At 39.1% G+C, this 22,960-nt stretch overlaps 1 protein-coding gene across 2 annotated transcripts; it reads right to left on the bottom strand.

The window, feature by feature from the left end:
• Nucleotides 1-4,594: 4,594 nt before the first annotated feature.
• LOC135454188 (transmembrane protein 180-like) lies at nt 4,595-22,959 on the bottom strand. Of its 2 annotated transcripts, none has more exons than XM_064726102.1 (8): nt 22,774-22,959; nt 19,516-19,694; nt 18,675-18,718; nt 16,614-17,304; nt 13,551-13,705; nt 11,314-11,397; nt 10,148-10,291; nt 4,595-5,498 (listed from the first exon to the last, which is right to left on the bottom strand). In XM_064726102.1, exons 2-8 carry the CDS (start codon nt 19,666-19,668, stop codon nt 5,366-5,368), a joined length of 1,404 nt encoding a protein of 467 aa, XP_064582172.1. In that variant the 5' UTR covers nt 19,669-19,694; nt 22,774-22,959; the 3' UTR covers nt 4,595-5,365. The 2 variants fall into 2 exon arrangements, with proteins under 2 accessions (XP_064582172.1, XP_064582171.1); XM_064726101.1 differs by having other exon boundaries at nt 18,675-18,757; nt 19,516-19,690.
• Nucleotide 22,960: the final 1 nt, after the last annotated feature.

Here is a 22,960-nt window from a genome sequence, read left to right as displayed (position 1 = left end):
GAGCGGCGCGGGCCGAGCCTCGCTGGTGAGGAGTCCTCAGAGAGCGGGGCCGGCCCTCAGAGCGGGTCTGATGGCTGAGCCCGAACATTGATGGTGAGGGGCCCTCACAGAGCCGGGCCCAGCCCTCAGAGCGGGTTTGGTGGCGGGTCCAGCCCCTTCGTGTCATGAGCAGGGTGGCACTGGCAGCCAGACCCCTCTGGGATCCTGGGTTTTACCTGGAACCTCGTCTGAACAAGCACTGATCACATCCAACCTTGCCTATCCTGGGAAATCAGCAAAACCAGAGCAACGACAGAACATTGCCAGAGCATTGTTGTGTGCAGTTCATTTTCACTGATGTTATACCCCCTTGAGGAAGGTTTTTGACTTGAGAGCTTTAGACAGTTTTCCACTGAAGATTGATTGGGGTTTTTTTCTCTCTCCAATAGCTAGATGGGCTAGAATGCCTTTTTGGTCTATTTTTATTTGGCTTGGGATCAAGACTCTCCTTTCCATGCCTGTTCTTATTTGTATAGACAGACTAGTTTATTTTTTCCCGCCAGGAATAAGACAACTTTGTAATCAAAATCTAAAACGACAAAAGATAAATTTGCTGCTTTTTAAACAGGCATCTGCTCACAATATTATAAACCAGTAAACAAAATTACTTCAGCTTGGTTACATGTTGTTCACAGGGAAATTTATCTTGGTTTTATCACATTTAAAAATACAGATAATTGATTGCATACCAAATAAATCAGGAAATTTGCTAGCTTTTGTCTTTGCATTGTTAGCATACAACATGGGTGTGTTTTAATGGAATTTTTCAAAATTCCTACCCAGTGTTACATTTGTCATTAATATTCTGATGCAGTAGTTGTATACTCAGCATATTTTTCTCTTGACAAGCCATAAAGAACTCACTATTCATGCATATTTAGGTAATAATTTTGATCTATAGTCATTTGCATATAAGCTGCTGGAGTTGTAACCAACTGCTGGACAAGCTCAGCAAACCCTTTGTGGGGTAAGCCAGCTTTGTCATTCAGTTAGTGTGCTGGGAAAATATAAATAATGGAATCACTTTTTCTGCTTTCTGCAACACTATTTGGAGAGTGTTTTTTCTTTGTCTTGGTGGAAAATTTCCATAATCAACTGAATCCCTGGAGTAGAGAAGGTCCCAATCCCAAAGGGTTGAGCCCAGCCGTTGTTGCTGTGTGCTGCCCCTCAGGGGCAGGGCTGCCTGCACAGCCTCGTCTAGTCTTTGATGTGAATCCTCAATTTTCCCAATAAAATGTGATGCCTCAGGTTTTAACTTTTATATTTTTAAGATTCTGTACTGCTTTAGTGGGTGGGTCTGGGCTTCATATGAGGGGATGGTGAGCTCTCTTCACAGAGTGGGTAGACAAACAATTCCTTCTCTAGCTGGACACCAAGGACAAATGATCCAAATCTCAGGCCCAGGAGCACAAACAACATGGACAGAAGAGAGAAAAACAAGAAGGATGGGACTTCATAAGCTAAAGCTGGAATTAGACAATTAACTCCAATATGCAAATGCACCAGAACTTATAAAATAGAGAGCTCCCATGACTGGTTGTGCATTTTGTGACCATTTTGGGTTCACCTGGGGTGAACCAGGGCTCGCCCTGGCTGAGCTCTTGTGCTGCCCAAGGTGGATTTACTGAGGCCTCCTAATAAATCCCTACTTTATTCTTTAACTCCATCCAGTCTCTGTTCTGGGTCAGCCTTCACAAGGCATCAAATGCAGTGATAAAACAACTTTCCCTTCTATTATTGAAACATTAGCAAGAAAGGGATTACCAGAAAGAGTCTTTAAGGTAAACACAGATATGTGAAATCCTCTCCCTCACAGGTAACCCAGGAATCCCAGCTGTGGATCTCCCCAGACCTTCAGGACGACTCCCCCCAGTCTCAGCTGCATGTTCCTTTACCAAACCAGCTGAAGTTTTTGCCTGCCTGCACTAGTGAGCCTTTCCCCCCCAGGCTGGCTCAGTTATGGCAGGAAGTACTTGTGGAGATGTGCCTTATCTGAAGTGTTCCTTCCCCTTCCTGCTTGTCTTCCTGACAGCACCATTAGGCTGTGGAGCTGGATCCAAATGTAAACATTCCTACCAGCCATGTCAACACAGAACATCCATGAATTACTGAGCAGTTCCAAATTCAGGGCAGCAGGAGACTGGGGAGGTCTTTTGGTACAACACCAAACCAGAAGTGAGCATGTCAGCTCCACAAAACATCATTTTTCCTCACTTAAAATTAAATATGCTTTGCTGTCATTTATTCAATATTTTCACTCTATCACTGACCATATATTATATTACCACTATATTAGACTAACATTCTTTAGTGTCTATTGGACAACATCCTTTTAGTCTAGCAGACATTTCTGCTTATTGATTTTCAATAAATAAAATTCATTCAGTGTATTAAGTTCCATATTCTCAGAATTTATAGTGAAATTCTAAGAATGGGATTCAAGCATCACATTTCTCCTCCTCTGAGCTTACCACAGCATTTCATATTTTATACTATACACACACTTATAGCCTCTTTATCAGTTATGAGACTATTTTAGACACTCTTAAATTATCCAGATTAAATTGAGGCATTTTTCCAGCAGTGGGAGTTCAAGCTCAGATACTGCTGGTTAATAAGGAGAGAAAGCAGGGAAACCAGCTGTTGTAAGACACTGAACTTTTGCCTTTGATCATCCTTTCCTTGATTCACAGCCCAAACCAATCATGTAGGTTTAGCAGAAGATAACAAAGTTTAGTGGGTGCCAGAGAAATGGAGAATAAGCAATGTCAGTCACAGCACAGTGCCAACCCTCTATTCCCAGAGGGAGATCACCTCCCAGATTTAAAGCACCCTTCCAGTCCTCTTTGGGATTGACTGTTGATGCTCTAAAAGACATTTCTCTAGCCCTTATAGCAAGGGAAATAGGACAGACAAATAGGAGAATAGTGCATAATAAATCTGGGAAATTATTAATATTTTACGTATTAAATAATTTGAATTGTATTTCTCAGATTTTTTTCTAAACTGGTTTATTCTACAGTTAGTGTCTTCTGTATTCAGGCTGTCTTGCTTAGAAACCTTTGATTATGTACATTTCCTGTAGGAATTCTAGAGATGCAGCAGATTATAGAGCATATTCCAACAGTACTTGAGTCAGATCACTCCTTACTCCTTTCTTATTTCAGCAAATTAATGGTAACTTTACCTGACATTTTCCAGAAAAAAATAATTCTGATGATTCCAATGAATTCTTGATGTAATTTTGACTCTTAAAACCACTTATTAGATTTCCTGTTGTATAGCATGGTACTCTTCCAGTTGTACACTATTTTCTAATAAGATTAGAAATAACTAACACAGTCACCTAACAAACCTTATTTGTGGTACAATAATGTTATTTTATTGTATATTTTCAAAGATATATTCTATGAAGATAGGATAAATATGGGAAATTTAGGAAATACAGAAACAATAAAGAAAAAAGAGACTATTTAATGTTATTACCATTTTAAAGGAACTGTCAGGGAGAAGACTGTTTCATATAATGAATCAAAGATTATATTAACTTAAATTCCTTTGACTTCTACTCCTGCCTTTCAGATATGAAATAAATACATCCAATGCAGGAAATCTTTTCAAATTCCAACCCCAAACACCCAGGCTGTATCTGCTCTGGTGTTTGGATTTACCCATCCCCAGAGCACACAAGTGATGCTCTCTGTGCACATAATGCTGTCAGCATGCACAATGCAAATGGACAACAGTGTCTCTGACAAGACAGATAAAAACCAGATAAGGCAACTTCAAACTTCACCACAGTTCTGGATTCTTACATTTTAACATAAATCTTCATATTTCTATCAAAGGATTCATTTGGATTTCTAAATATTTAATGATGATCTCCCTCTTTTTCATTCATCGCCTTGAAAGCACTTCACACTTCAAAAAAGGCAAGGAAATGATGTTATTTCTGCCCTGCAAATGTAAAAGCCAAGGCACAAATGAATGGTTTTTTTCAACTCTGGTTTTTCAAATCTCAAACTTCATTAAATTATGCTGGTGCCCACCAAGATGCAAAGCCATTTCTTACACTCCTTTCTGTCCCAAGTTACCTGTCACAGTAAGTGCAGAGCCTTGAAAATCAGCTTGCTCAGCCTTTTAACACTGGGATCCACACAATGCTCTTGTATTTTCAAGTGGCACTCCCTAAGAAAGTGCCACTAAAACTGTGTTTGCCCAGGCAAAACAAAATACAAAAATGCAGTGACTGTATTATGCTAAAGGTTTATCACTGCACTATTACACTGTGGATATATTGGAGGAAGAATAACATTGATTCAATGGGAGTACTGTAAATATGCTAATGTGTATTATCATTACAATGTGTGAAATGAAGAGAGGACTCAATATTTCTAAATTTTGGTCAAAACCCCTTTATTTTATAAAAATCAAAGGATTCATTGAAAAAATCAGAAATTAACTAATTTCAACTTGATGATTCAGAAATTAACTTAAATAATCACACACCAAATGAGTTAGCCAACATAACAGCAGTGAACAGGGAGAGCTTGGTTTAGTCACTGTGTGTGCCTCCATGTGTCCAAGAGCTGAACCCTACAGCCACAGACAGATGCTGTCCTTGCCACAATGACATTCTGTATGAGGCACTATCTATAGCATACCTTCAAAATTATTTTCCCATTTAAAAACTGCACTGACCTTTCACCAACCAGAGGTTCTGAAAGCCAGTGAGGACTTCCTGAGCTTTTTCCATACTGAACAACACTGAACAGCATCTGAATCCTCTTCTCCTTCAGCCTTACACAGACTTTCACAGGGTAGTTAATTCTCTTGGTAGCTGTTAGATTTGTCTTGACACTGGCCACCTAGACACCATCTAAATTTTATCTCCCTGCCATCCATGAGGGATGGATCCACTGAGATCTCCCAGATTAACTGCAGAGATCTGCCATTTCATCAGCATGGCAAAATGAATCCACCAGTAGGCTTCAGAAAAGACAGCTCCCTGGAATTCCAGGTGCTGGGTTGGGATCCCTTTCCCTGATCTGCCACATCCTTTCTTCAAGTGAGTTAACAGGAATCATTAGATACCAGAAATTACTTTAAATAAAGTAATTAAGGATAAAACCCATTAACAGAAAGCAAGTGAACCAGGAAAAACTTGTGTAGGCTCAGCATTAGGGCTGAATATGAGTCACAGTCTGTAGAGACTGAATGAAACAGCTCAGACTGTGTTTCATCTTGCAATTTTGCTCTCTCACATGAAAAACTTACTGAACTGTCTTGTGGTTCAGCAGGAGAAGCACTGACCACTGTTCCATATTTACTGTGGAGCTGCCAGGTGGCTGTTCTGGATGGAAAAGGGAGTCCAGGTGAGGATCTGTAGGAATGCAATGCAGAAGGGAACCAGACAGACCAGGTAGAACATGGCATCATGGAGATCTAAAAATGACCTGCTGGAACAGATGAGAGCACAGCTTTCAATATGAAGATTAACTGCCATGGTCACTAAACAAGTTGTTTTTAAATCATTCCCATTATAAACAAAGACATGCTACTTTACTGTCAATTCTAAGTAAAAGAAATAGAAATATCTTGTGTATTTTCTAATTCTACATACAGATATGTATTATATATTGTTTTCTCTAGGTGGGAGGAATTCAGACAATTAGCATAGAAAGAGTTAATTTTAATACAACCTAAGAAATCCTGTTCACAACTTTCCTGATTATGTAATATAGAAATCAATTAAAGCAAATTTCATCCAATTATAGAACAGAGCGTCCAAAAAGCTTTAATAAGATTGAAAAATTTGGAAGAGAAAGAAAAGTAGAAAATGGAAGCAAACATTTGAACATGAAATTAATTTATTTGAGTTGAAATCTGTGCTCTAACTATCCACAGTGTGATGTTTTAGATGCTGAATGCTAGATAGAAATAATGATAATTGCACAAAATTCAGGTGTGGTTTCAAGGGCAATTTGAAATATCATGCCTTAGTTCATTTGGTTTTAAAATAAATGATTACAAGATAATATAAGCCATAGAAAGAATAAATGTGAAATTAACACTAGTTTTCTTTTTTTGTAATGAATGCATGGCATTTCCTCATTTAAATCTTCTCTAATGAAAAATAAATAAAAGCATCAGCAAATATGAATGAGGCAAGAAAATACAGGAATTAAATGAGCTCCCTTTTATGAGCAGCATGGTTTCTGACAGCTCAAAGCATGCATTTTGGCATTCATCTAGTAGGAACCATTATCTACTTGCATTCTGTTAATTATGGGATTCTAATTACTTAAATATCAGGAAAGTCAAGTCAAGCTGAGAAACAGCCCCTAAGTGAACTTTCTCTCCATGAGGCAGTTTATGTTCTTTTCTAATTTCTCCTTAGTATTCAGGGATGAGATAAGAGACTAACAGCTATGGATATGGTCCAAAAAACCTGAAATCTGTGAAAAATCCCCCAAATCTTGAGCAGGTTTTGGAATAAAACCTAAGAGCTCCTCTGAATCATGAAAGAATCGACTCACGTCTCGCTCAGTTTAACAGAAAAAATGTTTGCAACCTCCAACAAAGCCCAGATTCTGTCCTTAGCAGCGAGCCAGGCTCAGAAACGAATCCAGTTTATCTCAAACCATGTCCATGCTGATGCTCCAGGAGAAAACAAAAGGCCCAGGCTCAGGAGTGAATCACTCAATCACTCGGGCAATTGCATTTGTGGCTGGAAATGTTCACTGGCAGCCACTGGGCCACGGCCAATGGCTATTGGCAGGGACAATCATTTCCCGTGTGGAGCTGTTTGCTGGCCTGGATCCAGGTGCATTTCCAGGGCACCTCCAGGGCAGGAGCCCACACCGTGCACAGCCCAGTCCCAGGGGCTGCAGGAGCAGTGCCACAGGAGCCCACACACACACGATTTAACCACCTCATGAGGAGAACAGGACTCAGACACAGTGAACAGCATTGGGCCTGCTCTGCACACTACAGAGGATTGCAGTTTTCAATGCTAACATTATTCCACCTTTACACACAGAACATCTGCAAAATCACTCTCACTGTGCAGGCCTGATTTGGTTTCACTGGAACAATGCTGATTTAAGAAAGTAATATTACCTGCTGTACTCTAAAACCTTAAGTTATTGCAGGAATTATGAAAAAATATAATACAGAAAACAAGGAATGGAAAAATATTTCATTAAGGGACTGGGATAAATCAAGAGCAGATCTTGGATTTTATCACAATTACAGCTGAACAAGTAACTTCAGAAATTTCCACATATACCTTTTTTTGCACACACAGGAATAAAACATACAATGCTTCCCTAAACAGCCCTAAAATCACTCTGAACAGAATGTCAGGTAGTTCAGTAATTCAATATGAAAGCGCTGACAGTTTAAAGTGCCTTCAATAAATAATGAAGAATTGCTGCCAAATAACTTCATTCTGAAGAACGAATTTGAAAAGCACTCTCAAGAGAAGCTGGTGGTAGTTGCAGTGGCTCTCCAGAAGAGGGAGGTTTTAAACTAGGCATCTTTTTCATAGCAAAGTAAAAAAATCAAGCCAAACTGAAAAAAAACCCAAACCCAAACAAGAACAAAAACCACCTCAAGCCATACAGGGCACATACTGCTTTTGCTGTGATGACAGAAGAAAGGAAAAATCAGGATATTCCATTCTGCAAAGTATTGCTCAAATTTTCAAGACATTAAAAACTGCTTTCCATGACAAAGTGCTTCACTTCTGTGCAGTGCCCACACTTCCTAAGGATGTGGCACAAGTGTGAGCAGAGGGGAAGGATCACCTTTGCCCTGCTGCAGGACTTGGTCTAATTCCAGCCCATTTCCCCAGCCTGCCAGTGTGACCCTCTGTGCCCGTGCCACAGCCCCAGCTTTGTGTCATCCCCAAACTCTCAGATCAAGAAAAAGTAATAATTATTAGTAAAATCCATTATTAAAAATAATTCAGAATGCAGCAAATAGTGTATAACTGGATACTCTGCCTTGTCCCAGTAAACAACATTGCTGGAAACTCTTCAGACATTTTTATTCAGGGCCCAAACATTTTGTTAATGCAGAATAAGGGTCCTCTGTACTATCTTCACAATTCACTGCCACTACACCTAATAAAGCAAATGCCTTCCAAAGCACATAATAGATTTTGCCAGCTTTGGAGAAGGAGGAAGGACAGAGCTGAGATTATATTGGTATGGGTCATAATACTTCATTTTATACAATTCACATGTGTGAAAAGCTTTTTTCCCCCAAAAAAAGTTTGGGTGTATTTTAAACAATCTCTTTTATTTAATTTCTGTTTGTTCTCAAACAACTTGGTCCTGAGGCAAGTGTATTTTAACTGTCTGCCTATGGCTGAAATATGAGACCAGCCAATAGGTTATATATATATAAAAAAGTAGTTTTAGCTCAGTCCATGGTCTGAGAATAGTGCCAAGGGCAAAGTGACTCCCTAGAAACAACTTTGAGCTTTCTGGTCTTCATGGATTGTGTATCAACCCTGTACTCCATTTGGAAGCAAAGGAAACCCATTCACACACCAAATGTACAGGAAACACAGGCAAACTGCTTCATATTTAAGAAATTACTTTTGAAAGGATGGGCAAGAGAAATATATATTTCAGGTGCTCAGATTCAATAATCTCAGCTTTGTATGTTTTAGGCTGTTCCTGGCCTGAGTGAAATAAATAAAATTTCAGCATGACTCAAGTGAAAACACAGGATTTATAGACTAAGCATTCCAAGTATTTCAACCTCTATATAATAAATTTATTGTTGCTATAGTCCAGGGGCTATTTACCAGGCAAAAAAGATTTATGACTACTGGGATTTAAAATCCATCCACAAAGGGATCATTTCTCTGATTGAAAGGGATCAGAACTGCAGTTTTTATGTTTCAAATCTGAATTTCTCTGAATCATCAAGATGAATATATTCAGCCCTCTCATATCCACATCCAGTTCAACCTACCAGTCTTCTGCAAAAATCACTCATCTTATTTGACATTATAATGAGGTTCATGTCCTCTTCCCATCATCTCACTGGCTATCTAAAAAATGCATTAAAATAAGCTGTTCTCACACACAGCCTCAAACTTAGGCTGCCTTTGCTTCTGTCTGGATGCATTTCTGAAGACCACCTGTTGTTCTTTTATGTCATGCTTGTCCTCATACATTTTTTTTAGAAAATTCCTCAAATATGGAATGTTCTCCTAACCTTAGGTGTCTCATAACCAGGCTTCTCTCCCTCAGGAGCTATCTCCACAAAAGTTCATATAAAATTGTGTTTATTTGTTCCTTTAGGTTTTTACTAAAGGTTTAGGAGAGCTGTGTAGCTCTCAGGATATTCATGTTGTTCCTTCAAGTAAATCCTAATCAGCCCTGAATTTTCCATTTAGCCCTGACTTCAGTTATTCCTTCTGTTGCCACTTCCTCCTGATGGTCATAAATACAGCCTGTGACCCTTTCAGTGTAGTTATTCCCTGTTAATTTATTTTTATAAAAGCCCACACATGTCCAACTAACCAGCAAGCAGAGCTTTCTGCTGTATTAAGGTCTCCAGGGGCTGCAATGGAATCATTAGCATTAGAATGGTAAGGGCTATTGGAGCCAAAATGCTCCACTCCTGCTCCAGGCAAAGTCTCTCCCTCCAGTGATTATACTGCCTTCTCTCAAAAATAAACCAAAAACCAACAACAAAAATCTGATTAACATTTTCTGTTATATATTTAAGGAAGTAGGTTTATGAGGTAAACAAAATGCAGATGCCAGGACAACATGTATCTTAATAAGAGCTATTAAGTGAGCTCAAACATTTTCTTCTTTTATTGCAAAAAGCCAGGGGATGAAAGGTATCCTTTGCTTTTCAAAATAGGTAGATATCCTCATGTACATTGTTTAATAAATTATTTACTCTTTAAAAAACATTTGTACTTCTACACAGACAAAAACAACTGATAAGTATTTTTTAAATGTTAATGTTTTTGAAGTGCAGTTGATGCAAAGTAATTGCTGATCAATTTTATTTTTAGATTACAGGAGTGTTTAATGTTATTTTCTAAGACTTAAAGTATTTCTTTTGAACCCACCTTATATCAGGACGACCAGGTACATTATTCAGGTTATAATATCCATAATGATTCAGTATTGTAAGCACAATCATTGGAGCCAAAGATTGGGCAGGCTTGGTAAATAAAGCATTGGTACCAAAAACCATAGAGGAAAGTGGTAATCTAAAAATATTTGGGAAAAAAAACCAAATTATTGCACAACATAAACTTATTAGTGTATTAATTACAATTGTGATTTTAAAAAGCTTGAATGTGCAAATGCTAAATGTCATGGTCCTTAGATTTATCTAGCTAACACATTATAGCAAACAGATCTATTCTCATAATGAAATTTAAATTTATTTGGAAATTAAGAATTACAAACTTCTACAGGGTGTGTGTATGAGTATATATATATAAAAATATATATACACACATACATAGATAGATACAGTCTGGCCCTAATTCTGAAGTGACTCATACTTAAATTCAACTTTGTACACTTTGAGTAATTATTGAAGTTAACTTAGACTGAACAGTGCATGAAGAATTAATTACAACTGAAGATTTTGCATGCATAGGCCAGAAAATGAGGTAATTTTTCCTCATGAAAGCAACAGATTTGAGGGGCAAGTTCTTCAACAGGAGTGAATCTACACTTCCCTAACAACTGACTGAACCAACAGGAAGTTCTGTGCACTTTGATAAAAATCCAAAAGATCAATGAGTTGCAATATGCTATTCTGCAGCAGGTTTTATCACTTTTATTTCAGGAGATAAAGGAACCAGTTAAGACTTTGAAACCTGCATTTTACCTAGCATAGGCAAAGCTTTCTTAACACCTTTTCCATCTTGGAAAGGCCTCATTCAGAAAAATTCTATACATGATTACAGATGTACCTGGTTACAAAGTAATTAAATTAAAGCTAGCAAAAATAAAGCTAGAAAAAGTGGAAGGACTTGGCTTACATTATAGTATAAGAAAAAAGAGAAATGAGCTAATAATCTGTTTAAATGACTCTACTGAAGGAACTGCAGGAAACTTTACTCAGGTTCTGATCTTCACTTGTGCTAAGCTGCTCTCACAAAAAGCATTTCTGTATCAAGGATCCCAGATCATTTACTGTCTTTACTTTGACATAATTTATTACCAAAGAGTAACAAGGCAAACAGCATGTTTAAAAAAACTGTAATGACTGACTTACCTCCTCTTGTGCTTTATTAAATCTGCATCAACAATATCTGCCAAAGGCAAATTGAACAAGCTAAATGAAGCTTGCACAATTACCCTAAAGAAAACCAAAATATTTTAGATGTTCATAATTCTTAAATTTACTTTATAATGAAATTGTAACTGACATTCAAACACAAACACAAATATTCTGCAAACACACAAAGCTGAGATGTTCCTTAAAACGTGGTGATCTATCTGAAAGCATTACCAGATCTGTTCTTAGTTGAGAATTAGAAACCAATATGCAAACCTAAAAGTGGGGAGGTTTTCTTCTTTTTTTTTTGCTGGACATTGGTGTAAAAGGTCATGGACTCTTTGACAATAAATTTACACTAACAGTAAATGTCATTTAAAATGATCAGGAGAAAAGAAACACCTCAGAAAAACGGGAAACTGAAAATTTGCTCTTGAAATCTGGAAAAGACATGACCATGTGGAAGATAAACTTCAAGGTGGAAGAATTAGAACAGAAAGAATAGTTTACATGCATTCCTAGATCTGAATTTATGGTGTATATAAATGTGTATGGATTTGCAACACACACATAGAAACACACACATACAAAGCTGATTGTTAACAAATAACCAAATGAAACAATAAATTAAAATGTTACAATTTCTGTGTCATTAAATTTTGTGTGTGATTAGCTTTTACTATCAAGGTACTTTGAACAACTAGCACTTTAAACATATAATCTTGAGGTACCTCAGAATTTTTTCTTGGAGAAATCAAAACACATCTTCATCATTTAAAACATGCAGATAACGAAATTCAATTTATTGTTCACACAATTCAGTGTTAGAGTAGGCCACGACTGCAATACTGAAAATAAGAAAGAAAACGGGGTGGGGAGGGAAAGATGAAGAAAAAGAGGGCAGGAAAGAACATGGAGAAAGACAACAATGAAAGAGAACATGAAGAAATAAAACCAAACTGCTGTAACAGTATTCTGATACAAACAGCTCTTTATCTTGAAATAAGGTTTCCCATGTATCATTATGTACTTATGTGAAATTACTGCAGCTTGGCATCTTCCACTGAGCACCAGAGGAACGGGCTCAGTGCTGGGCACCCAACCTGAGTTACCCAGATCTGCTGCAGTGCAGCACAACAGGGGCCTGGGACACAGGTGGGTGAGGGCTGAGCTTCCCTAGAACACAGTGAGGGCTGAGCTTTGCTAGAACACAGTGAGGGCTGAGCTTGCCTAGCACACAGTGAGGGCTGAGCTTGCCTAGCACACAGTGAGGGCTGAGCTTCGCTAGCACACAGTGAGGGCTGAGCTTTCCTAGCACACAGTGAGGGCTGAGCTCTCCTAGCACACAGTGAGGGCTGAGCTTTGCTAGCACACAGTGAGGGCTGAGCTTTGCTAGAACACAGTGAGGGCTGAGCTTTGCTAGAGCACAGTGAGGGCTGAGCTTTCCTAGCACAGTGAGGGCTGAGCTTTGCTAGCACACAGTGAGGGCTGAGCTCTCCTAGCACACAGTGAGGGCTGAGCTTTCCTAGAACACAGTGAGGGCTGAGCTTGCCTAGCACACAGTGAGGGCTGAGCTTTGCTAGAACACAGTGAGGGCTGAGCTTTGCTAGAGCACAGTGAGGGCTGAGCTTTCCTAGCACACAGTGAGGGCTGAGCTCTCCTAGCACACAGTGAGGGCTGAGCTCTCCTAGCACACAGTGAGGGCTGAGCTTTCCTAGAACACAGTGAGGGCTGAGCTCTCCTAGCACACAGTGAGGGCTGAGCTTTCCTAGAGCACAGTGAGGGCTGAGCTTTGCTAGCACACAGTGAGGGCTGAGCTTGCCTAGAACACAGTGAGGGCTGAGCTTTGCTAGCACACAGTGAGGGCTGAGCTTTCCTAGCACACAGTGAGGGCTGAGCTGTCCTAGCAAACTCCCTGGGGACAGAGGCTGATTCCTCTGCTGAGCTCTTGGTGAGATTCTCCTTCCCTTGCATCTCAGGTTAAAGTACTGGAGGCATGTGCCTGCAAATTGTAATTGCTGTTTGCATTTAAGGTATTTTTTATTTCAAGCAGAAAATAAAAGCTAAAAAAAACCAAAAAAAAGTTTTAACTGGAGTTCCAACTTTTCTGGCAAGTGAAACAGAATGAAAACCATGAAAGCAGAGGCAGAATCTTCATGGTAAATAAAAGCAAGTGTCTGCTCTGTTAGAAGTATTTCAGCTGTGTCTATGAACAGGGGAGTGAATTTACTCACATGTTTGTTGTGACATAAACTGCCAGCAGATAATGGTGTTCTTGCCCTAGAAGACACATGACAGCAGCAGCTACTCCTTCATAGTAAAAGGAAAATAAGATGATTCTGTAATAACCAAACTTCTTCAACCAAGCATGACTAAGAAGAACAAGGCACTGAAAAGATAATATACACACATATAAGATGAAAAGGTACAGTACAGTGTCTCAGCATTAGGAGAGCTATAAAACACAGACCTGACATAATTAATACCCTTTAAAGAAAAGAAAAAGCAAACAATGACCCTTTCTAAGAATTTCAACAAAATAAAAAATAGAAATTGAACAAAGACAACTCTCTACTGGCTCATTCTATGCCACTTCTACTAGGTACAGTCTCCTTTCACTGAAAAACCAGCCTGAGAACTGCTGTATCCTGAGGGAAACAGCTCCCCACAATGCCTAACTATTATTTAATGCTCATGATCTTTACTTCTGTTATTTCTTAAAGTATAAGTTCTGCAGTATGGTAACTGTAAATCAAGCATCTTGCCCCGTAACTGCTGAAAAGATGTATTTTCAGTCATTGCTTTTTCATTGATATTACTATTTTCATTGACATTTACAGAAACCAAACATGATTTTTAAGCTGTCAAAGCAAGCTCACCAGGACAGCTTTAACAAAGCAAGGTAGAGGCTTTGCTAGCAAGCACAGAAAGGCAGAGCCCAGTGCTTGTGCATGGCTGAGTTTGAATTTTGCCAATCTTGGCAAGGAGCAGATTCTGAGAATCTAATGACTGGCTAACTCATGAAAATTATATTAAGTGCTGATTAGAGTATGAACAAAATTTAAGTTCTACATTGCTCCTCACTTTTCAGTTTCAATAGGACATTCTGTAATGAATTATGTTATTTTCATTATATGGGCTTTTGTCACCATCTACATGTCCTCATCTCTGTCACAAATATACAAAAAAAATCTGTGGATCTGTATAAAGATCCACATTTTCTCCTTTCTTCTTCACAGAGATGAACTGGGTAATATTCAGATGAAAAACAGGGAAGAATTTTCCTTGTACAATTGTTCCCACACTCACTGCTTTACCATAACAAATAAAGCCAGGATGCTATGGTCAGACAAGGATTACCATGGCAAATGCTATTGTATAAAAAGCTCAAGATTTCTACTTGATCACAGAGGTAAAACAAATCTGGAAAGGTGGTGTAAGAAAAATATCTTGATATAAGAAATTTAAAACCTACTTCTCCCCCTGGCTGTTTTCAGGGATTTTGCTGAAAAGTGCCTCCTCTAGAAATACTAAGGGATCATGTAATGCCTGCTACTGTAAACACCATGTTCCTGTCTCCCTGTAATTGCAAAATAACCCTGTCTCAGGAAGTACTTATGACTTAGAAAATTCCTCACTACTTGCACATCTTAAGGACTGTGTGTTTGTAAGGAAAATACAAACAATGATGCAAATTCAGAGTTGTTTGTCTGTGTTACAGCAGCATTTTCCTTGTGGGCAGGTTGTGCTCCTCACATCCACTACCAGAAGGAACCTAAGTCAGAAGCTGAATTCTAGCAGAGGCCACTGAAGCCGAGTTCATAAAAAGGAGCTTTATTTTACAAGGGTTGGGTGTTTTTCCAGTAAGTGAAGTTCAGGACATTGCCATCAGAGAATTCTCTTATTGTATCTTGAGCTCAAAGGGACAAAACCTGAGAAAAATAAGGTCACAGCAAACCCTCCACGGTTCAGTGACCTCCTAGACAAAGAGTCTCTGGGGAGCAGAGAGGGATGCATTTTCTGAAAGATTGTTCTTTTCACACTGTCACACTGATTTTATCAATAAAAGTGATTGCTATATATTAAGTGTAAAATTATTTAAGCTTTCCTAACTTCTGTAGCTTCTGATTTGTTTCCAAAGTTCATTACCTAACTGCCTGAGGTACAGGGGGAAACTCCAAAACTATTAAAGCTGTGATAAGGACAAAAGTTGAAATTATAGATAGTTAGGAGTTATGGAACAGAAGGTATGTTCAGGATCTCTGTGTTTTATATGCAAAAGCCCAAATGGGAACTGAAATTGAGCTGTGAATTCCAGTTGCATTTTCATCTATCTTCTTATACATATTACTTATCAAAACCCATTACAATTGAATGAATATAACAGCCTGATTTTAAAAAATTCTCAACACCATCAGCACCTATGATGAATGTCAGGATACTCATATTTTGAGTATCCTATCTTTCAGCATCCAACAGGTAAAAACAGAGAAAGTTTTTAAAGATCTAGAGAAAGAAGTTAGAAGGCAATGAACAGAGGAATTTTTAATTTACTGCTGAGAAGTATGGTCAAAATTTGTGGGATATACTTTTGCTGCTTCTTTTCACACATTACTCTTTTGGTTTTCTTTCTCTTTTCAGTTCATTATTCCTCCCCTCATCCCTGACTGGGCTCTTAAAAGGATGTCTCTTCCCCATAAATACTGCTGACCAAGAGACCAATCCACAAAATAAATGGGAATGTATTTTCCTCCAAAAGCAGCTATTTAGAGTTTTGTTTGGTTTCCATGACTGAGATACCACATATTTTAACAATGCTTTTCATACTTTAAAATTTTTTCTGGTATTTTGAGCATTTTATTTCCGAAACTTCCTGAAGAAGAGCCCAGTCTTTCATTTGTAATACACAGCATTGGAAAACAAAACAAAACAAAAAGGAATTCAGAATTCTGTAGATTTTGCTTTAGAAGCATTTGATCTTGGCCATGTTTTTCATTCCTTTATGCTTATGTATTCTAAGTGCTGGAGGATACAAAACATTCATCCCTTGCCTCCTCAAGTCTCACATTGTCTTAAACACATGTTCCACCAGCCTGTCTGTCTGCTCCCTCTACCTCTTACACTTGATCAGCCTGCACTGAGATATTTTCTTCTTCTAGAGCACTGGGGAGTGAGATTTAGTACTCATTTTGTAAATGCCTTATGCCAAATACAGCATTTTTTCAAACATTAAATGGATACTGTGAACTACTAAAACAACAGGTTTTCATATTCAGAAATAAAGCATAACTACCTACCTGAGGACAAATAAAACCTGCTCCATACATGATACTTCTTACTGAGGAAGAAAGGACATCCTTAGGAATGAGATTATCCGCGAAGATCATCATGAAATTGTTGTAGAATGCTAGGTGGAAGACTTGGAAGAAGTTCATTGTTACAAAACACAGAAAGTTCTTCTCTGTCATGATCTGTTTGGTCAATGAAACCACTGAGGCCAAGGAGAAAGCTCCATTACCATTTTCCAGATTAGCACCCTCCATGTGACCTTCCCTCTGCTCATACTGACTCGTGCTGTATTTACCTGTGCAACACATACAAGCTGTGGCCAGCGCTGCGACCAAAACAACGAAAACCTGAAAATACCCAAAGTTTTCCATATTATCAGATATGAGCCCACAGAAGAGCACGCTGGTGGAGCCCAGCAGCGTGGCCACCTGGCTGTACTTGATGAGCCTGAGCCTGCTGTCGTGCCGGGGGCAGCTCTCGGCGAAGAGCGCGCACTGCGCCAGCAGCACGAAGGTCAGCAGCCCGTCAAAGGCACACAGGGCCACGATGAGGTGCAGGCTGCAGAGCCAGTCGCCCTCCCCATAGAGCCTCCAGGGGAACCAGGGCAGCAGGAAGGCCAGGCCGTACAGGGGGGCTCCGTACAGGATGGAGAACTGGCGCCGCGCGCAGCACTTCAGCCGGGAGTTGTCCTGAATGTACCTGGGCAAAATGAGGATTTTATCATTGGCTTTTCTCAAATATTAACATCAGTATTATATGTGCTGTGTTAGAAATTAATGCTGTATTAATTCCTGTCACCCTGATTTTTTAAGGTTTTCTAAGCCTTCTGATGTTTACATTCTTGTAGCAAACTTTCTCACACACTTTCTTTTTGCATTCTTTTATGGAGGAGGAAAAATTTGACAGACTGCTAGTTTGTCCAGTGTCACTGGAGAGGTGGCACTGTCACCCTCCAATCCACTGTCACTTCTGGAAAACTGAGAATGTTGGAGTCAGAAAATAAACTTCCCTTTTTCTTCACCTTGAGAGCAGCGGTGTGTGCGCTCATGTTGTTTCATGTCCTACAGCGACATATTCTCTTAAATAGTGTGTTAAATATAGTTCTAGGTTATAACAAAATGTTAAAATAGAAACTATGCTATGTAGGATACTTTCTTTCTAAAAGAAAGGACTTGCAGCAAGACAGCAGCCACAGGACACCTACATCTTTCAGATGGTGTTTGCAGGGGTCCCAGGACGAGGGAAGAGATGAGAATCTTCACTCCATGTTTCAGAAGGCTGATTTATTCTTTTATGATATATATTATATTAAAATAAAATGATATATTAGCTATTATTTTAGTTAGAATATTAGTTGTTATTATTATGGAAAATTATATATTAATCATTAATGATATATTATAAATTATATACACTAAAGAATAGAAGAAAGGATTTCATCAGAAGGCTTGAAAGGAATAGAAAGGAATGATAATAAAATCTTGTGACTGCTCACAGCCTCGACACAGGTGGCTGTCATTGGTCATCAAGTAAAAACAATTTCACATGCTGGGTAAACCATTCTCCAAATCACATTGCAAAGCAGCAAAACAAGGAGAAGATTAAGCTTCTCAGCTTCTCAGGAAAAAAGATCCTAACGAAAGGATTTTTCATAAAATACTTCCATGACAAGAAAGAGAATTTATTGCCCCATTATGAGGAGAAACAACTTCTTCCCACCTTGCTCGGGCAGGATGACACTGTTAGGATTATGAGGAAGAAGTTGATGATGACCAGACAGAATCCTGTGTTTGAATGGAATTTATGCATCATGTAGGAGCTGTATGAATATGGAACAGGCTATTGTTTTTAAGGGTTAATCCTCTGTTAACGTGTGTCCTTTTTCAGGTTCGTGCTGCCCAGAAAAAGGTACCCAGACTGTCCTTTAGTCTTTGTTTCTATTCTCATATTGTCCTAATTCAAATTGTCCAAATTATTATTACTCTAATTGTATTACTATTTTTATAACCATTTTATTACTATTAAACTTTTAAAATTTTAAAAACAAGTGATTGGCATTTTTCACATACCCAAAAAGGGGATCATTGACGGCGTTCCAGACCATAAACACGACCTGGCACAAACAAGGGAGTTTGTCACCACTGTCATTCCTCTACAGAGATCATGCAAACACAGCATATTTATTTCAAAGAAACTTCTATTCAGACAACAAATAAATATATAGAAAAGCTACTCAGAGTAGAACAGGTCTTAGAGTCTTAGTACAGCTACTGAGGTCTCAGTAACAGCTACTTGGAGTCAAAACAGACTCTAAAACAAATTCTTATGGGGATTCATAGGTTTATAGAAATTTTGAAAAAATAAGATTGAGTAAGTAGGTAGGTGACCAACTACATGTGAAATAAACTGTCTCTGAGACCATTCTTTCAAAACCTTATATATCTGGGCTTTCATCGTGCACAGCTCAGATATTACTCTCACAGTAAGTTAATTCAAAACATGAGCTGGCCCATTACTTTCAGGAGACCATTTACAATGTGAGTTACTCACATGGATAATGACTTGCAGGATAAATGCAGTATTTAAGTACTTAAACAGTTCATAGGAAAGCACTAATGTCAAACTTATCTATGGAGCTGAGGTGCAAAATCAGTTTAGAAAATTACTTCAAGCTATCAAACATAAAAATCTTTTCAGCAATTAAGTCTGGAGATTTTAACTCTACAGACTGTAAATGATGTGCTTTATGTGTAAGTTCCCTTGTTTATGGATTAACTAAAGTCAAAGATAATTTACTGTTAATTAATTGCAATGATTCCAAAATTAATCTGTCATTAAAAGGATCATTTTGTGGTAATAACACTGACACATAGCACAATATGGCAATCAAAATATTCCATTGTACAGTACCTGTGCCACATGAAATCCTGTTTCTGAAATTTTGTATCGGTTTAGGAAAAGCTTAACATAGTAGAAATTAAAAATGCTGTTCATCATTCCAGCACCTAAGGTAGTCATAGAATAGGCCAGTGCATTAGCATGAATTCCCCAAAGAATCTTCATCTTCCAGGAGTACAGTTCTCTTCTTCCTCAAGTTACAAAAGAGAATTACAACAATTAGTAGAATAATTTTGCAAATTAGAATAACATGGGGGATTTGCTTGTTTCAGAGGTGTAGAAATGTACTATTGGAGGAAAATGTTCCCATTCTTCCTTTTTTGTTCACTCAGAAACACATTTCACTGAGTGATAAGAAACTGAGCCCAGAATAATAAGCTATTGGGTGACATTTCTAAGTATAATCAGTATTTAAAAGTCAATGGAACAAGTAGACAAAAATTTGAAAGAAACCCTTCTTAACTGATGTATAGACTCCACTTAAAAATTTCCTATTGCAAACACTCATCTTGGTGTAGGGTTCAAAGTAATTGCTTACATTTTAGATCTTTCTTGCTAGTTATATATTCTTAAAATTATGGACTATGCTGGAATGAAGTGACTCAACTCCTTATGTATTTCAATGCTGTGAATGTCAAGTGCAGCATGCACGTAGATGAATATTTCTTTCAAAACAAATACCAAGTTTTGCCCTCCTATTTTAAAATACTAATTGTTAAGAAGTCATGGAAGCAATATTTTCACCTAATAAACCATAAAAAATTAAAACAAAACACCTTTAAATTGACATTTTCATGGTATGGAAGGGTGCATGTAAATAAAACATAACAAGTAGCACACACACCATTTTATGTATGCCCACATAGCAGAGATTCAGCCCAAGAATACAGATTTTTTAGATTTCTTTAATCTACCATTCAGATATTCAGCCAACAAATTTTTAAGATGCTGATCTTTTCCATTAATTATTTTAGCTTGCCTGGTGTAAACTATGCCATGAAAGGATCCAGCTCCAGGGAACCTCTACCTTTTAAAGTTGTTTAACAGCTACCTAAAAGTGGCCCTTGACCATACATCATTATACTTGATTCTATAAGCCCAATACATAATTACTCCCAGGTATCTGTTTTTTAACTGAGGCTTTATTCATTTTTACATCTGTTCAAGGAAGCTGTCTGCTATTAATTTTGATTCCTCAAGCTGAAATTTCAGCCTTACTATGCAGAGCTCCACAACCTGCTTTATGCCAACAGTTCACACTTTGCTCCTCTGCATATCAACTATTTCACCGTAAATGCAATTTTCACATATCCATCAAAACACCTGCTTTGAATATCTGCTTGATCAGCAGCTCTGGAAGCAGCTCCTCATAAAAATAACCATGGAAGAAGCAGGAAATGAAAGCCAAGGCTCCTTGCAGCCTTCCTGTGGTTTACAAGGCGGCTGAAGAGAGGCTGCTGTGCAGGAAGGGAGGAACTTCCGAATCCCTGGCAAGGACCACACAAAAGCCACACATCAGGTGGGACTGGGGATGTGGAACAGGCAGTTTTTCCATCCCCCCACCATGGGAAATGAACTCTTGAAGAGCAAATAAAGTGTGGATGCACTTTTGCATATATAAGATGCTGTGATATGAAACATGTTGCAGAGAGTAGGTGACTTCATTTTATAGCTAAGAAAAAAGTCAAGCTGACAAACAACTAGAACCCTAGGATTCATTTCATTAAAGCCAATTTATTTCTGAGAATATGACTGATTTTTTTAAATATTTGAGAATGACCATAATATCTATCTTCAAACTTATTTTTCTACACCTGTTAAGACAATACCATTTTCAGGTGACAAAATTTTGCATTTTTGTAGCAAGTTTGGTTTCACAATCTTTTACTGAGAAACCTAAAATGAAGGAAAAGGTTATTGAAAAGATGTACAATTGAAATGATTATTTTAAAAAATAAGTGTGATATTAATATCAAAGTCATTAGAATGAGTTTGTTATTGGCAAGTGCCACATTTGCTCTTTCAAACCTTCACAAATATACTTAATGAAATTATTTATATGGTGGATATTAGGGCTTTTGGAAAGGTAGACATTCCACTTCTATTTCCACCTGGAGCACCCTGCACAGGTCTTCAAAATGGAGAAATGGGAAACTTTACTTTCCTTCCAATTCCACAAGCACCAGGAATAAAAGTGCTTCACACTAACATTACCAGCAGTCATTTCTAAATTGTTTGACTTGATTCCTTCTGACACAAATAAAAAATAGTCCCCATAGAAAATCTGAAAGACATTTGAAATTCCTTCAACAAAAATCTTCTAACAATGCACAAACTGGTCTCTAGTACCATGACTAATGGTAATAAGCAGGATCTGACACAACTCTACCCTAATTGGTACATCTAGTCATGCACCTTGTTTATGAAATAGGTTCAATTAGAAGTTGAGGTACCACACTTCCTTCCCCAGATGTTCCCTTTAATAGCACTACAATGAAATCATGCATGAGCATCCCCTCCCTCTTCTTAATAGTCAGCCTTTATACTGAGCAGGTTGAAGCCCTGGTGAACATTTTGTGACTCACAGAAGGCAAATCGGTTTCAGAAATTTCTAGTGGTTACAACTGCGTTAATACTCAGAGGCTGAAAGAACAGGCTGTTGGGGCCAGTGAGATGCACTGTGACATTCCCTGCGTTTCTCCCACAGCAGGATGACAACTGCTAAAAGAAATTAGAGCAAGAGTCTAAAGAAGAAAAGTGGATTCCGAGAGATAATAGCAAACGTTGCCTGAGGCGCCCTAGCCAACATCCTGCCCTGCCGTTCTGGGTCCCAAACCGCTGTGCAATGCTCACAGCCCTGACAGACTGGTTGGACACACGGGTCTTCCTCATCCTTCTGACGTGACTGCACCACATTAAGACGGAAACCAGAATAAACGCACTGCTGGTCCCGAGGGGCAGCACCGAGGGGAGGCTCTCGGGGGTGCTCACAGAGGGAGCCGGGCTGTGGCACCGGCCGGTGCCCGCCCGCCAGGCTCGGGGCGCTCGCAGGACTGCACCTTTGCTGTGTTAACAATGGGGAAGTTACGCTCGTTTCTCTCAGCAGGTCCCTGGACAGGAAACACGGCTCCCTCCGCTTTGTGCGGTAAAGAGGCGAGAGCGAGCGGCGGATGCTCGAGCGAGGTGCGGGGATGGAGCCAGCCCTTTGCGGACTGCAGGCTCCCCATTCCGCCCTCCCCTCCCGCACGCCGGCGGAGAGGCGGCCCGCACCTGGACGCCACGCCGAGTCCTTCCTCACGGGCTCTTCCCTCAGCGTTCCCAGCGCGGGGCAACAATAAGCCCCGGCTTTTCCTACGCCAAGTCGCACTGTCCCACCCCGGCCTGTGCCAGCTCTGCTCCGCCACAAGCCGCAGCCGACATTCCTCAGCAGCCGCGCCCCGCCATCAGCACCCCTGAG

This window comes from Zonotrichia leucophrys, chromosome 14 (genome assembly GCF_028769735.1).
Source record: "Zonotrichia leucophrys gambelii isolate GWCS_2022_RI chromosome 14, RI_Zleu_2.0, whole genome shotgun sequence".
Lineage (NCBI taxonomy): Eukaryota > Metazoa > Chordata > Aves > Passeriformes > Passerellidae > Zonotrichia > Zonotrichia leucophrys.
The sequence above is the reverse complement of the archived record's forward strand: the minus strand, read 5'-3'. Positions and strand labels throughout refer to the sequence as shown.